An 18,767-nucleotide genomic window follows, 5' to 3' on the forward strand; every position below is an offset into this window, starting at 1 on the left:
TGAGGCTTCAGGAACCTAGGAGTTAGACTACTCTTACACAATATGAGGCGCCATGAACCAAGGAGTAAGACGACTCTTACACAATGTGAGGCTTTAGGAACCAAGGAGTTAGACTTCACTTGCACAATGTGAGGCTCCAGGAACCAAGGAGTTAGACTACACTTGCACAATGTGAGGCTTCAGGAACCAAGGAGTTAGACTAATCTAACACAACCAAGGAGTTAGACTAATCTTACACAATATGAGGCTCCATGAACCAAGGAGTTAGACTACTCTTGCACAATGTGAGGCTTCATGAACCAGGGAGTTAGACTACTCTTACAGAATATGAGGCTTCAGGAACAGAGGAGTTAGACTTATCTTACACAATATATGGCTTCAGGAACCAAGGAGTTAGACTTCACTTGCACAATATGAGGCTCCATGAACCAAGGAGTTAGACTACTGTTGCACATTGTGAGGCTCCATGAACCAAGGAGTTAGACTAATGTTGCACAATGTGAGACACCATGAACCAAGGAGTTATACTAATGTTGCACAATGTGAGACACCATGAACCAAGGAGTTAGACTATACTTGCACATTGTGAGGCTACATGAACCAAGGAGTTAGACTACTCTTGCACAGTGTGAGGCTCCATGAAGCAAAGAAGTTAAACTACTCTTACACAAGATGAGGCTTCAGGAAACAATGAGTTAGACTACTCTTACACAATATGAGGCTTCAGGAACCAATGAGTTAGACTACTCTTGCACAATGTGAGGCTTCAGGAACCAAGTAGTTAGACTAATCTTACACAATATGAAGCTTCAGGAACCAAGGAGTTAGACTAATCTTACACAACCAAGGAGTTAGACTAATCTTACACTATATGAGGCTCCATGAACCAAGGAGTTAGACTACTCTTGCACAATCTGAGGCTCCAAGAACCAAGGAGTTAGACTACTCTTACACAATGTGAGGCTTCATGAACCAGGGAGTTAGACTACTCTTACAGAATATGAGGCTTCAGGAACCAAGGAGTTAGACTTATCTTACACAATATATGGCTTCAGGAACCAAGGAGTTAGACTTCACTTGCACAATATGAGGCTCTATGAACCAAGGAATTAGACTACTGTTGCACATTGTGAGGCTCCATGAACCAAGGAGTTAGACTAATCTTGCACAATGTGAGACACCATGAACCAAGGAGTTAGACTATAATTGCACATTGTGAGGCTACACGAATCAAGGAGTTAGACTACTCTTGCACAATGTGAGGCTTCATGAACCAAGGGGTTAGACTACTTTTGTACAGTGTGAGGCTCCAAGAACCAAGCAGTTAAGACTACTCTTCCACAATGTGAGGCTTCATGAACCAAGGAGTTAGACTACTCGTGCACAATGTGAGGCTCCATGAACCTAGGAGTTAGACTACTATTGCACAATGTGAGGCTTCAGGAACCAAGGAGTTAGACTTTTCTTACACAACCAAGGAGTTAGACTAATCTTACACAATATGAGGCTCCATGAACCAAGGAGTTAGACTACTCTTACACAATGTGAGGCTCCAAGAACCAAGGAGTTAGACTACTCTTGCACAATGTGAGGCTCCAAGAACCAAGGAGTTAGACTACTCTTACACAATGTTAGGCTTAATGAACCAAGGAGTAAGACTACTCATGCAAAATGCATGGCTCAAGAAGGGTAAAAATGCCTAGATATATATTGGATTTATTTAGTACTTGTCTTAGAAAGTAAATAATAGGTTAAATAAACAACTATTTAAAAAAACTACCTGTGCTGCTTTTCTAGGCTACTTATTTTGAAATAGTCTTAGATGTTAATAACCACCAGCTAAAAATGACATAATGCAGTACTACTCATTCCCCAGCTTTGCATAACCAATAATGTTATATTAATACACTTTATAACATCCACAACGCTAAATCTCCACCAGTTTTTAAGATCCTGCAGACCACCTTTACCACAGTCCATGTTATTAGCTTTTCACTGCAAGACAGAGCTCGTTAATGTACCATATAGATAACACTGTGCTCACTCCTGTGGAGTTTCACATGAGAACGCACTGATTGGCTTAAATGCAAGTCGTTAACTGCCCTGAGATAAGGGGGCAGTCTGCAGATGCTTAGATACACGGTAATCACAGAGGTAACAAGTGTATTAATATAATCGTGTTGGTTATACAAAACTGGGGAATGGGTATTGTTTATCTTTTTAAACAATCCAACTAATTATTGAGCACAATCAAGTAACAACCCCCCGAGAACAATATTTAACTTGCAAACATTCTTAGACAAAATAAAGGTTTGATGAACTTATTATTTTGTTGCAAAGGCAACAGTTTGAAACTAAAATGTATTTATTCTACCTGTCTGATGTTAGTAAATTAGAGAAAACCTAGTGCAAGAATGTTTTAGAGAAAAACCTACTGGTTCACCTGGGGGACCCGCTGGTCCTAATACAGAGCTGTCTTCTCCAGGATAACCCTACAATAGAAAGAATAGATTCCATTAAATGGGGTTCTTACAGGATAGGACATTTGATTACAACACAACACTATATATACAGTATATATATATATATATATATATATATATATATATATATATATATATATATATACTAGATAGATTATCACAATTACACAAATCAATGGATACAAATAAAACAGCTCCTTTGTCATCATATTTTATTATCAGCAAAATTAAAAGTAGAGTAGAGTTGCATAATCAACAAATGCATCATAAAAAGACTGTACCAGTGTTATTTTGAATTTTAAAAGAGCAATATATTTTTCTGAAAAATTTCAAAATTGACTTAATTCTGCTGGCCCACTGTATCATGTGACAGCTATAAACCAATTAGACTCATATACGTATACAGTGTGAACACTTGCACATGCTCAGTAACAAGACTGTGTACAGTTTGGTAATGGAACTAAATTAGAAAGTCTCTTAAAATTAAAAGCTCTCTCTGAATACTTAAAGTTTAGTTTTGACTTTAGTATCCATTCAAGCAAATTTAAGCTTTGTTATAGATTTTACATTTTGCCTAATCTGGTTTACAATACATACAAATGTAACTTCTTCAATAATTATATGTTTGCTAATAACATGTTACATGTATATCACGTGTGCAGCTTTAGTTGTTTTGAAATCCTACAGGGTCTAGAAGAAAGCTTTTCAAACACGCTTCTGCACCAAGTAAAAATCACTTTAATTACTCATAAGTTGTAATTCAAATATTAACATGAGTTCTGTAGTGAGATTTAAATATTAGAATGTCAAGGGGAACATTTGTTTAAACATCTAAATTGTCAAATCACCTATCCATATTCACCAATATACTTTTATATAATATTTATTATTTATTTTTGGTGCATAGCTTATCTTTTCCCCCCTTTTTAAAATTGTTTTAATTAGATCTGTTTAAGTTGTTCTACTGCTCATATTCCTGGTCTAAGCCAGTGATGGGTAACCTTGGCACCCCATATGTTTTGAAACTACATTTCCCATGATGCCTAGGCACCCTGCAGTCTAATTGAGTATTATGGGGAATGTAGTACAGAAATATTAGGGGTACCAAGGTTAGCCGTCTCTGGTCTAGGCTATAATAACTAACTTGTATCATAAATATTACTCTGATGTTCATTATATTAAAGGGACATGAAACCCAAAACATGTCTTTCATTATTTAGGTAGAACATACAACTTTAAACAACTTTCCAGTTTACTTCTATTATAAAAATGTCTTCATTCTCTTGATTTCATTTATTGAAGGAGCTCTAATACACAATGGTTTCTAAATGAAAACATGGGTGAGCCAATGACAATATATATACAGCCACCAATCAGCAGCTAGAACATAGGTTCTTTGTTGCTCCTGAGCTTACTAGATAAACCTTTTGATAAATGGTAACAAGAGAAGGAAGCAAATGAAATATTAGAAGTAAATTGGAAAGTTGTTTAAAATGGTATGCTCTGTCTAAATTATAAAATACATTTTTGGGGTTTCATATCCCTTTAAGGTGCATATATTATCTGTGGGTTTGATCCTGGATATATTGTTATTTAGATGAATAGCTCCTTTGTTACCTGTTACCAAATGTTTCCTCAATCAATAATATTTTAATCCACAATGTATCCACTAAACTCTGCCTTGGCCAACGTCAGGTGACACCATCTTTACTTTTAGTTTCCTTTTCAGCACACTTTGCATGTGGTTTCTATATATGTATAGTTTACTTGAACAACTAAATATGATACATGTGGTTCCTAATATAAAGATGTCTTTATTTTTTGCAAGGATGTCTCACTCATACAGATGTTTCTTTTCCAGAGACTCTCACTCTATTAATATGTTTCTTTATAGAAATAGTAGTCACAATATAGAGTTTGTTTGGGTTTCAGCATTCTCAATTGTTTAGGAGATGTTTTTGGACTTATAAAGCTGTTGGAATTTTTTCCAAGTATTATAGTTACTTCTAAAACAGATGTTTATATTGAAAAGTTACAAAAATATTTATAAAAATCATTAAAGGAGTTAAAGGGACATGAAACCCATGTTTTTTCTTTCATGATTAAGATAGAGCTTGCCAGTTTAATCAACTTTCCAATTTATTTCTATTATCTAATTTTTTTATTCTTTATGTATCCTTTGTTGAAAAGTATATCTAGGTAGGCTCAGAACCTGCTGATTGGTGGCTGCAAATATATGCCTCTTGTTATTGGCTTTCAGCTACCTCCTAGTCGTGCCTTATTGCTTCTTCAACAAAGGATACCAAGAGAATTTAGCAAATTAGATAATATAAGTGAACGGGATAGATGTTTAAAATTGTATGATCTATCTCAGGGGTGCCCACACTTTTTTGTGTTGGGATCTACTTTTCAAATGACCAGCTCAACGAGATCTACCCACTAAAAATGGGCCGTCTCCTATGCTTACATTCCTGTTTTTTTCTGCTCTTTCATATGTCTGATAGGTAATATTTTTCCATGTCCATTAATCATTTGTAAATCACCCTTTATTCATTAAGCCTTTGACTTTGAACGTGGCATGGTTGTTGGTGCCAGACAGGCTGGTCTGAGTATTTAAAAAACTACTGGGATTTTCATGCGCAACCATCTCTAGGGTTTACAGAGAATGGTCCAAAAAAGAGAAAATATCCAGTGAGCAGCAACTGTGTGGACGAAAATGCCTTGTTGATGTCAGAGGTCAGAGGAGAATGGGCAGACTGGTTCGAGATGATAGAAAGGCAACAGTAACTCAAATAACCACTCATTACAACCAAGGTATGCAGAAATCTATCTCTGAATGCACACGTCGAACCTTGAAGCAGATGGGCTACAGCAGCAGAAGACCACACCAGGTACCACTCCTGTCAGTTAAGAACAGGAAACTGAGGCTACAATTCACACAGGCTCACTAAAATTGGACAATAGAAGATTGGAAAAACCTTGCCTGTTCTGATGAGTCTCGATTTCAGCTGCGACATTTAGACGTTAGGGTCAGATTTTGATGTAAACAACATGAAAGCATGAATCCATCCAACCTTGTATCAAGGGTTCAGGCTGGTGATGGTAGTGTAATGGTGAGTGGGATATTTTCTTGGCACAATTTGGGCCCCTTAATACCAATTGAGCATTGTTTAAAGGCCACAGCCTACCTGAGAATTGTTGCTGACCATGCCCATCCCTTTATGACTACAGTTTACCCATCTTCTGAGGGCTACTTCCAGCAGGATAATGTACCATGTCACAAATCATCTCAAACTGGTTTCTTTAATATATGGCAATGAGATCACTGTACTCCAATAGCTTCAACAGTCACCAGATCTCAATCCAATAGAGCACCTTTGGGATGTGGTGGAACGGGAGATTCACATTATGGATGTGCAGCCGACAAATATGCAGCAACTGCGTGATGCTATCATGTCAATATGGACCCAAATCTCTGAGGAATGTTTCCAACACCTTGTTGAATTTATGCCATGAAGAATTAAGGCCGTTCTAAGTCAAAAGGGGTCCAACCTGGTACTAGCAAAGTGTACCTAATAAAGTGGCCGGTGAGTGTATATATTTACATTGCAGACTAAGGGAACACACAGTTCCCATTGACCGCAATGTAAAGGCACTTTTCAGTGCCATTTTTTTTTTCTAACACCCCACTCCCACCAACTTAAAAAGCCCCAAAACTGCCTAATGCAGTTATTTTTTATTAAAAAAATATGGTACATTTTATTAAGTAAAAAACTATAATGCCCTCTATTTTAAAGGCATTTGGGGCACTGTTAGAAAATTAACTAGAGATCTAGGCCCCTAGTTATCAATGTCTGTCGGACCTGATCCGACAGTGCGGATCAGGTCCGACAGACTTCGCTGAATACGGCGAGCAATACGCTCTCCGTATTCAGCATTGCACCAGCAGCTCACAAGAGCTGCTGGTGCAACGCCGCCCCCTGCAGACTTGCGGCCAATGGGCCGCCAGCAGGGAGGTGTCAATCAACCCGATCGTACTCAATCGGGTTGATTTCCGGTGATGTCTGTCCGCCTGCTCAGAGCAGGCGGACAGGTTATGGAGCAGCGGTCTTTATGACCGCTGCTTCATAACTGCTGTTTCTGGCGAGCCTGCAGGCTCGCCAGAAACACGGGGCATCAAGCTCCATAGTGAGCTTGATACATATGCCCCATTATCTCTGGTTAATTTTCGGAGTGCTAATTCCTACCGCAAGGTCACTGTAGCAATAACCAGCAACTTGGAATGGGTGGGCGATAATTGAGCTCCCCACTTGTAATCTAGCACATAATGTTTTACTCATCTTTGCAGTAAACACGTAAGAATGCGACTGTATAAAGATATGTCATTCTGTATACATAGCACATTATTCTCAATTCATTTATGTTAGAAACATTTTTTTACATAGTTTTTCACCTCAGTTTCTACATTAGGCTTGGACCCCTCAGAAGGCTGATTCTGTCTAAACATGGTAAAACCATAGAAATAACCCAGAATAAATTATCATAACAAAGCACTTGAAATAGCAGTTCCTATCCTGGGTTTGAGGTGAGGTCATTTTAGATCACATCTTCTGGAATCTTATGAATTCCTATAACATATAAACTACAGTCCTGCAGTTAAAGATATCTGAGGTTTAGGTATCAGAATATTATACATTACAACTCACCTTCTCTCCTTTTGGTCCCGGTGGTCCGGGTGGTCCTATTGGACCTTGGTGACCCTAAATTAAGAACAAAATAAATAAAAAAAAGAATCCAATGTTTTATAATAAAGACAATATATATAAACAATTAAAGTTAACATTATGGCGCAGATTTACTAATGTCTGTAGCGTATCATGTCTGACAGACATAGCTGAATGTGGACAGCATACGCTGTCTGCATTCAGCATTGCACAAGCAGTTCTAGTGAACTGCTTGTGCAATGCCGCCCCCTGCAGATTTGCGGCCAATCGGCTGCTAGCAGGGGGTGTCAATCAACCCAATCGTATTCCATCGGGTTGATTGCTGTATGCCACTCAGAGGCGGCGAATTCAGTTAAGGAGCAGCGGTCTTAAGACTGAAGGCTCGCGCGGAAACAAGGGGAACAGGGGCCATTCGGCCCTTGTTAAATCGACCCCTATATGTTCATGATTCAGACAGAGCATGCAATATTTAAAAAAATGCGTGCTCTAATTTTAAGTCATTTTAAGACTATCGACCCTACACTTCTGTGTGTTTAACCCCCACAAATATGTTAAACACACAGCAGAAGTATCACTCAGGACCCATAGAGCACTTCCTAAATTCCCCTATAATGTATTGGACACCACAATGTTTTAGTTTAGGACAGTCTACTGGATTTTTTTTATTTAAAAAGATAGATAACACCTTTACTACCCATTCTCCAGATCTGCACAAATAACACAATTATATAAATTTAATTTATAACCTCTAAATTGGTCTGTTTCTACGCTCCAGCAGACCACCCCTTATTCAGCACAACAGCTAGACAGTGCTTGTTCATGTGTGCCATATAGATAACATTCAGCTCACTCCAGTGGAGAAGCATAATCGTTATACCAGAACCAGCAAATTTCTAAAAAGCACTGAGATAAGGGGCAATCTGCAGTGGCTTAAATAAGGTTATCATAGAGGTAAACATTATATTTAAATAACTGTGTTGGTTATGCAAAAACTGGGGAATGGGTAATAAAGGGATTATCTATCTATTTAAACAATAACAATTTTCAAGGAGACTGTCCCTTTAAGTTTTCACTTATCAGTCTTTCCTGCTTAGGACAACTAGGGACATATGTAAAACAGGCAAGTGACTGTCCAGACAAGGATAATCTAAAAGGGTTTCCCTACAGCCTTGTTTGCACAGAGACAAATAGAAAACCGATTCAAACAAGGCAGTGCCCATTACATTATAGAACCTAAAGTACTTTATAGAAACTAAACCTTTACACTTATATTTTCAATGTTTAAACAAATAATATAACTGTTATAAAACATTTACATGATATTCTTAGGCTAATCTTTGCTTTGAAAACCTCATAATTTATTAACTATTTAGCATCCCTTTAATTTTATCACCACTATTAATGACGGATATACTGGAAAAGGAAAAACGTTCAAAGAGCAGGTGTGTGTTTATTTAATGATAACATATTCTCATAGATTTACAACTGAGTGTATGGAAATCAACATTTGAATGTGACTTCGATAAAGGAAAAAGTTCATAATTATTTGAAAAAAACAACAGAATATTGAATATGTCATGCTCTATCTGAATCACAAAAGAAAAAATTTGGGTACAGTGTCCCTTTAAAAATAATGAATTTGGCCATCTCTAGACTTTTTAATTGGAAAGTCATTATTTAAAGGGACAGTAAAATAAAAATTAAACTTAAATTGATTGGACAGATTATGCAATTTTAAACACTTTTCCAAATTACTTCTATTATCAATTTTACTTAGTTCTCTTGGTATCCTTTGTTGAAGGTTAATCTTAAGTGAGTTTAGCAGCATGCATATTTCTGTAGCCATCTGGCAGCAGTGCTTACAACAATGTTTACAGCAATTTTGCAAACACATCTGCAATAAAATGCTAAAGACACATGCACACTCCAGACCTCCTATCAGCCTTCCATGGTTTATTCTTCAACAAAGGATATGAAGAGGACAAAGCAAATTTGATAATAGCATATTAAAAATGTTTTTAAAATTGCACGCACTAACTGAATCCTGAGTGTTTAATTTTACCGTCCTTTTAACTAATTAATAGACACAGTCTGCAAACATATCAGAAGGATTTTTTTTAAAACTAAATCATACAGGTTTATTCCATCAGCATTATGAACCATATAATATAGAAGCAATGGTTTTGCTTCTCTATATAATCCATCATTTCCAAAGATATTTTTGAGAATTCTTTAGTAATTAGCTAACACTACAGGGTTTTCTAAGGAATGTTAAGTATAGTTGCTAAATCAATAAAAAAAAACAGTGTAGCGTTACCACTGTGCATGCAGAGAAGATCTGTGCTACATGTAAACAGCTGTACCAAACACACTGTATATACTAACGCCATACCGTATATCCAGGAATCCCGGCTTCTCCCTCTGGCCCCATTAAGCCTATCGGCCCCTATCACAAAAGGAGAATTAAACATTTAACAAAGAGTAAACTTAGGCACATGGTAAAAAAAAAATGTTTTAAGAGAAACAAACAGCAGTAAAAAAAAACAGTTTTTTTTTAAAACACAGTTTTTTTCTTTCCTCCTTTTTTTGCAAGTGACAAGTTGTTATATATACACAATTTATTTCAACTATTGCAAATTAAAACCAAAATTAAAGTGAAAGTAAATTTTTACACAAATAAATAATGTAATGGATTCCTCATTTAGCATTTTTTTTTTTTTATTCATTATTTTTTTTTTATATATTTACGATTTTTCGACCATACCATCTTTTATGTTCCTCCGCCCCCCCCCGCTCATTTCCTGGTTTAGCTATATTTCAAGTAAGAGCGGTCCCATCCGCTCTTACGTGTTCATCCGTGCGTGCTCCCGTGCAGCTACATCCATTGCGCATGCGATAAAATACAATCTCTGCTGTGATACATATTAAAACAATGAATCACTCGATTCATTATTTTGTATCGTAGCAGTGATCGTGTTAGCTGTTCCTGTTCCGTCAATAATTCCCGAAGAGCACACTGATCATTCACTGTTTTTGCAAGTTTGCCTGTTGTGGACAATGCGCATGCGTGTTTCATAAACGCACTTCGGAAACTGGGAGAGAATTCAATGAGACACGCATGCGTAGTTGAAGTTGGGGGCGTGGAGTGAGGATATTCAGATGCCACTGGGGGACCAATAAGAACAGTAAAGACACTATTCATCATTTCTAAATATTTTTTTTTTATCCAGGCTGAGGGACGGCAAATTAAATATTCAGATTGAAAGGCACCATTATAAGCTTATTAGATGATAGAAAAAAATCATGAATTAAAGTCAAGTTATTTTTATATGTAGTTTGCGTTGCGGCATAGAGGTGCGTCATACTTTACTTTCACTTTAAGTCAATTAAAATTGTATAACAGGAATTTACAGATCATTATTACATGAATGTATGTAGCATATACAGTATATATTACAATGCAGCATATACAGTATATATTACAATGTAGCATATACAGTATATATTACAATGCAGCATATACAGTATATATTACAATGTAGCATACACAGTATATATTACAATGTATCATACACAGTATATATTACAATGTAGCATACACAGTATATATTACAATGTAGCATATACAGTATATATTACAATGTAGCATATACAGTATATATTACAATGCAGCATATACAGTATATATTACAATGTAGCATATACAGTATATATTACAATGTAGCATATACAGTATATATTACAATGTAGCATACACAGTATATATTACAATGTAGCATATACAGTATATATTACAATGCAGCATATACAGTATATATTATAATGTAGCAAACACAGTATATCTTACAATGTAGCATACACAGTATATATTACAATGTATCATACACAGTATATATTACAATGTAACATACACAGTATATATTACAATGCAGTATACACAGTATATATTACAATGCAGCATACACAGTATATATTACAATGCAGCATACACAGTATATATTACAATGCAGCATACACAGTATATATTACAATGTAGCATACACAGTATATATTACAATGCAGCATACACAGTATATATTACAATGCAGCATATACAGTATATATTACAATGTAGCATACACAGTATATATTACAATGTAGCATACGCAGTATATATTACAATGCAGCATACACAGTATATATTACAATGCATCATATACAGTATATATTACAATGCATCATACACAGTATATATCACAATGTAGCATACGCAGTATATATTACAATGTAGCATACACAGTATATATTACAATGCAGCATACACAGTATATATTACAATGCATCATACACAGTATATATTACAATGCATCATATACAGTATATATTACAATGCATCATACACAGTATATATTACAATGCAGCATACACAGTATATATTACAATGCATCATACACAGTATATATTACAATGCAGCATACACAGTATATATTACAATGCATCATACACAGTATATATTACAATGCAGCATATACAGTATATATTAGAATGTAGCATACACAGTATATATTAGAATGTAGCATACACAGTATATATTACAATGCAGCATATACAGTATATATTACAATGCAGCATACACAGTATATATTACAATGTAGCATACGCAGTATATATTACAATGTAGCATACACAGTATATATTACAATGCAGCATACACAGTATATATTACAATGCATCATACACAGTATATATTACAATGCAGCATATACAGTATATATTACAGTGGTATTTTGGATTGTAATGAAGAGCAACAATTAAAGGGATATGAAACACACATTTTTTCTTTCATGATTAAGATAGAACAGTAATTTTAGGTAACTTTCTAATTTACTCTTATTATCAAATTTTCTTCATTCTCTTGGTATCTTTATTTGAAAAAGCAGGAGGGTAAAGCTTAAGAACCGGACCATTTCTGGTTCAGCTACCTGGGTAGCGCTTGCAGATTGGTGGCTAAATGTAGCGCTACCTAGGGTGCTGAACCAGAAATGGGCTGGCTCCTAAGCTTACATTCATGCTTTTCAAATAAAGATACAAAGAGAATAAAAAAAATTGATAATAGAAGTAAATTGGAAAGTTGTTTAAAATTGTATGATCTGTGTGAATTATGTAAGAAAAATAGGGGGTTCATGGCCCTTTAAACATTGTTTTGCAACATAATTATATATGAAAATAATACAAACCAGCAGCCCTCTTGTTCCTCGTGCACCCTTAAGCCCGGAACTGCCCTGCACTCCCGGCTCACCCAGACTTCCAATTTCTCCAACTGGTCCCATTTGCCCCTTTTCTCCCTGTGGCATTTTATTAGTAATAAAAAAAGTCAATGCTGGGCACTTTCATTGATTAAAATCATTGTAGACGCTAAAATATATAAATAAGAACTGTTTAATTTCCTTATACATTCCGCCGTTCCTCTGCCCACAACGCATAGCCTATTTCAGTGTAAAATGATGAATCACACTGTAGCCAATCACAAAGCGCACCTCTTGCTGGACGCCAAAGGGGGCACGTTTTAGAGACAGACAGATAGACAGACAGATTATAGATATATGATAGACAGACAGACAGATGATAGCTAGATAGATGATAGATAGACAGACAGACAGAAGATAGATAGGTAAATAGATAGATAGATAGGCAGACAGACATACAGACAGATGAATGAGAGATAGATAGATAGATAGGCGGATGATAGATAGATAGATGATATAGACAAAAGGATGATAGATTGATAGATAGATAGATAGATAGATAGAGAGATAGATAGACAGACAGACAGATAGATAAATAGATAGACAGATAATAAATAGATTACATATATAGACATAGGTAGATAGATAGATAGATAGATGATAGACAGACAGATGATAGATAGATAGATAGATAGATAGATAGATAGATAGACAGAAAGACAGACATATGGTTAGATAGATAGATAGGCAGATTAAGATAGATAATTATAATCATCTTCTGTTTACTAAACATGTGCACGGGCAAAAGATTTCTGAATATTCAAAATACTTTGTAAACCTGAATATTAGTTAACGTGTTATTCTGTATTTTTCTCATTTTAAACTAAACAAAGACCATTTGTGGAACATTTACATTTGTTTCCGTTAAACAAATGTACATGTTACTTTGCTACAGGTGAAAATGCTCAACTGTAGCGTAAAGTATCTTTAGCGCACTGGAGAGCCGCGCTAATCCTTCTTCACGGAGCCCTGTGGTGCGCTAATAGGAGGTTTAGCATGGCGGATCCCTGGGCCTGCACTAACAGACCTTCTTCTGTAGTGCAGGGCTTGGGAGGCGCCACGCTTAACTTCCTTTTATGGGGCTCTGTGAAGAAGAGGACAGGATTAGCGCAGCTCTCCAGGGCGCTAAAGGTAAGTATTTTAACTATTTAAAGGAAACAAATGAATAATGACAAAGTTGTCATTGTTCATTAATTTTCTTTAAATTTTCTGCTTTATTTGTTTTAATATTTGTTTAGTGAAAACGAGACAAATATCTGTGTTTCCTTAACGAATGTGCATTTATAACAAAACAAATGTCTATAGTTTACATATTTACACATTTACATTTGTGGTAATTACATTTACAGAAGGAACTCATATCAAGTGAATTTAATTTATTAATATATATGTTGTGCTGCTGGCTTGTAGCAGTAGCACTAGCTGCTACTTTAACTCTTCTGCTACCCGGAACACATTTTTCATAGATAATATCAGACAATTGGATTTTAATTAACAAATTCCAATCGACTCCTTTAACAAATATTGGATGAATCAAATCATTTTTTTGATTTGTCCGAAACAGTTCTTTTGCCGGTGCGAACATCTTCCCTTTTATACAAGTCACCAGCTGATGTCTGAGAAATTTCTTCATAGCTGAGGCGCGGAATTAATTACCTTTTTGCCTGGACGACCTCTTTGACCCGGATTTCCCATTTTTCCATCTGGCCCCTGTATATTTAGAATAAAAAGAGGATACAGCTGGTTACAATGCAGCTAAAAAATAACGGCAGTAAATGATATAAACTCATCTGTGTAATCTCTCTTTCCGCTCCACTGACAGCCCGATAACATTAGTCTTAGTAATACTCATTGTGTAAACATCGTTTTAAGTTTGTAGATGGCGAGAGACAGTTTTGTAATTACTCTTATCAACACTATTTGTCTTCATACAAACAGATGACGGAGTATTTTATATTGGTTTAAACATAATTTAATGAAAAGCAATTAGAATTTAAGTGTGATATATTACTATGAAATACAAAAGGCGTCACGTCTCCGTTCCTGCTCTTTTCATTTCACCAGTCAAAGTTGCTGTATGTGCCTGGCACATGATAACAGGAAAACCGTCTCTGTCTGGTGAAATTAAATTAAAAAAAAAAACATGCTACCTGGCCACAAATAAAGACCTGCAGATACAGAATCTGTTGGCGCTCTACAAATAACTGATAATAATGATAATAATAATAATAATAATAATAATGGAGAAAGCCAAAAAGCAGAAAGTAGATTATGGGGTCTATTTATGAAGCAGCGGATGCTGCCTCAGACCCACTCCGCTTGAGGTTGCGGACAGCAATCAGCCCAATCAAATATGATCGAGTTGATTGACACCCCCTGCAGGGGGCGGTATTGCACCAGCAGTTCACCAGAACTGCTGGTGCAATGATAAATGCCGACGGCGTATGCTGTCAGCATTTATCGATGTGCGGCGGACATGGTTCGCTATAGCCGGTCATGTCTGTCCGCACCTACATAAATAGACCCCCAAATGTGTTCCTTTATAAAAGGGAGCCTGAACGCTTTAATCTAGTGGTTTATTTATGTGTCCCTAACTGGTCTCAGCCGAGGGGATAAGATAACAGACTTTTAAACATAGGGAAATCTAGGATACAACATTTCAGCAACCATAATTTAATGGGTGCTAAACCTTTACACTTATTTCTTCATTGTTTAAAAAAAATATATATATATACATTTTAAAACTACATCTGCATATTATTTTAAGGTTTATCTTTGTGTTGAATACATAATTACATGTAACATTTATTTAGGGCCACATTACAAGTGGAGCTCTAAATATCGCTTTCATGAAAGTGATATTTGCGTTCCACTGTGTAATTCCAGCGCATGCTATTTGTAACATTGCCATGTTTAAATTAATGGGGTTTTTTTTTTAATAAAAATTATGATGAAATTAACGAGAATAAAAATAAAATCTGAAGTGATGAGCAGAATGTATGTATTTGATTTGAAGCATTTTTGGTAAACTATTTTTATTGAAGTTTTCAAATATAGCTGTGACACCAATCACATATAGATAAACAAAGTCATTGTACAACTTATATAGTGTACTCTAAAATTGTTTTTCCTTAAATGTGTGTTTTCAATGACCTTTTATATGAGCTGCAGAGTATAAAATGTATGAGATATTACTCATTTAGGTTTTTTTTGTATATAAAATAGCTCATTTTGTTTTTTGGGAACTACAACCCATCAAAATGAGTTGAGCAGTTGAACAAATTGAAGGGGAGAACAATTTTGGCTAAACTGCCCCTTTAAGTACTTGAATCAGTAATGCAGAGTATATAATAGTGATCCAAGTTGAACGTGACTTGAAATATGTTTGCTTCTTTTAAAAGATAACTCAGCAACTTGAAATGTGCATATATGCCACTGCCAGTAGAGAGCACTGCTACAGACATCGCACGTGACATCACTGGTATAAGGAGCATGTATGCGGCTTGTTGTGCACATTAAATTGTATCCCAGGCGCAAGAATAACTTTCAAAAGAAGACGTTTTACAAACATAAATATATTGTGAAGATTTACATTTTCTGTCCTTTTAAGGATACCTTCCATCTTACTTAATATTTATTTTCCATGACCACACATGCTTATACAGAAAGTTTGAATGTCCATGCTATTAATAATATGAATTTAAAGAATGTTGTACTGAATAAACATATTACTACATGCAACACCACCTGCTAAAGCGCAGAGAGACAAAAATATAACTCTTACACGGACATTGTCTTTCATATGTGATTTCTCTATCAATTATGTTTTAAATCAGGTCTCACAATATTGTATGTTGAAGGGATTCCACTCTAGATAAGTCTATTAAAATATAGAATACAGGGTATAAACAAATTATTTTTATTTCATTCAATAAGCCGTACTAACAGAAGACCATAGATATGAATTAGTAAAACTGCATGACTTATATATATGTACAATATAAATACACAAAACCTAAAATAATTAGCAGGCATTTCACAGGTTTTTCAAGTAAATTTTTAGAGATCTCTGAAGTAGCAATATATACATGGCCAAAAGGAAGATGATAGATAACAGCTAATTTATCATTGAACCAATTAACAAATTATATTGATTCATAATATGTATAATGAACACAACTGTTTAATTAGGTAAATCCAGAGATTATGTGAAAATGTGACTGAAAAGTATTTTGGAATAAAATGGAATAGAGATGTTCAATTCTCAAAATTTTAGTATAAAATGTTTCATTATGTGTATTAAAATGTTGCAATACACTTTTTTATTTATTTTGTCCCCTTTTCCTGTAATTTATCCCTGAAAATTGTTTTTTTTTCTATTCAGAGCATTGGATATGCACTCTACAGACCTTAACAAGCCAACTCTGCAAATATACTGTGAAGCAATTTAAAGGGACAGTTTACATTAAAATTGTTATTACTTAAAAAGATAGATAAAGCCTTTACTACCAATTCCCCAGCTTGGCACAACCAACATTGTTATATTAATATACTTTATAACATTTAAACCTCTAAATTTCTGCCTGTTTCTAAGCCACTACAGACAGCCTCTTATCACATGCTTTTTTATTTGCTTTTCACAACAGGAGACTGCTAGTTCATGTGGGCCATATAGATAACATTGTGCTCACGCCCGAGATGTTATTTAAGAGTTAGCACAACACATTACTAACTGCAAGTCATTAGGTAATAAATAGTCATAGTCATGTGATCAGGGGGCTGTCAGAAGATGCTTAGATACAAGGTAATCACAGAGATAAAATGTGTATTATTATAACTGTGGCTAAAGTTTGGGAACTGTCGGTAAAAACATTTATCTCCACTAAAGTCTATGGAGAAATTTTATGTTAGCACCAGTTTCCAAACTTTACCACCTCAATGGAAACTAGGTCTGTGTTGGTTATGCAAAACTGGGGAATGGGTAATAAAGGGATTATCTATCTTTTAAAGCAATAAAAATTCTATTGTAGACCGTCCCTCTAAATTTTGCTAAGCTGTGTCTACTCCTGCTACAAGTCCAGATTGGCTCTTCCATATTAGGCAAGAGATAGGAGGAATCTGCAGCAAACGGTGTGTTAATGTATTCAGAAAGCTTGTGTACTTGGCTGGCATTTTTATTTATTGCAAGACATCAGACAATTGTTTGTAGTTACAAGGTGTTTATGTAATTTTTAAAAAAGCGCAATGCTACTGAAAAAAATCAACAAATGGGTTTTCTAAAGGTCTAGAATGACTTTGAATATGAAAACTGCACAAAAAGACAAGTAACTCATTCTATCCGTCTTGTCTAATGGTTTGGAATAGACCACAAGTTTTATACTTTGTTTCACAGACTGGTGTAGGGTTGTTTTGGTCTGTTGAGTTAAATAAATGGTATCTTAATGGGATATTAACCAATATGAGATAGTAATATAAGTGTAGATAAAGAACTTTGCAATATACTTGCATTTTTAATTTTGTTGTATAACAGTGACAGATATAAAAAGCAATAAATGACACTGTACAAACAAGGCTGTGTGGGACATAGGATTGTTAAAGTAATTAACAAACAGGTTCAGCCTTGTTTGCACAGTGTCTTTTATTGCATGTGTTATACTTGTCCCTAGTTGCCCTAAGCAGGAGAGACAGATAAGGGAAAATGTATGTTTAAACATGACAATGCCTATTACTTTATAGAAACTAAACCTTTAAACTTATATCTTCAATGTTTAAACATCTAGTATAATTGTAAAAAATAAATCTATTGTGACAGACCTCTCTGTCAGTACTTGAAGGGTTAACTCTGTTCAGCTTTAAGAAGCTATTTTCTAAAGACAGGTTTGCTGGCATCAGCTATAATTAAGTTTAAGTGATAAACATTCCCATTGTTCCATCACATCTAGAGAGCAGACGCCCCAGTGATAAGAAAGGATCAAGTGTGTCTTGTGTTTAACTTGTTATCTGCTGAAGTAATGTAATACTATTGTGGCCTGTCAAAGGTCATTGTCTCTCTATCTAATGTACAATATTCTTTCAACCCCCCAGCTGGGGTCAGACCTGCATAAATACTAGGCATATAGCCTTTAATAAATGTCATTCTGTTTTAAACCTGAAAACTGGCTGGGTTGTGAGTTGCTGATCCCATATTCAGGACATTGTTCATCTGGTGTTAACCATTGGTATCCTGTTGGTACCGTAACATCTATATATTATTCTAAAGCTTTGAATACATGACT

The 18,767-nt window shown here is 35.3% G+C and overlaps 1 protein-coding gene across 2 annotated transcripts in view; it reads right to left on the reverse strand.

The window, feature by feature from the left end:
- COL24A1 (collagen type XXIV alpha 1 chain) overlaps nt 1-18,767 on the reverse strand; it is a 416,052-nt gene that overhangs the window by 78,505 nt on the left and 318,780 nt on the right. For both annotated transcript variants that reach the window (XM_053693893.1, XM_053693894.1), the window contains exons 38-42: nt 14,149-14,202; nt 12,424-12,531; nt 9,600-9,653; nt 7,190-7,243; nt 2,436-2,492 (exon numbers count right to left, since the gene is read on the reverse strand). In XM_053693893.1, the coding sequence (XP_053549868.1) occupies nt 2,436-2,492; nt 7,190-7,243; nt 9,600-9,653; nt 12,424-12,531; nt 14,149-14,202 (327 nt within the window). The remainder of the gene's footprint in view (nt 1-2,435; nt 2,493-7,189; nt 7,244-9,599; nt 9,654-12,423; nt 12,532-14,148; nt 14,203-18,767) is intronic.

The sequence above is a fragment of the Bombina bombina genome, chromosome 10 (genome assembly GCF_027579735.1).
Source record: "Bombina bombina isolate aBomBom1 chromosome 10, aBomBom1.pri, whole genome shotgun sequence".
Lineage (NCBI taxonomy): Eukaryota > Metazoa > Chordata > Amphibia > Anura > Bombinatoridae > Bombina > Bombina bombina.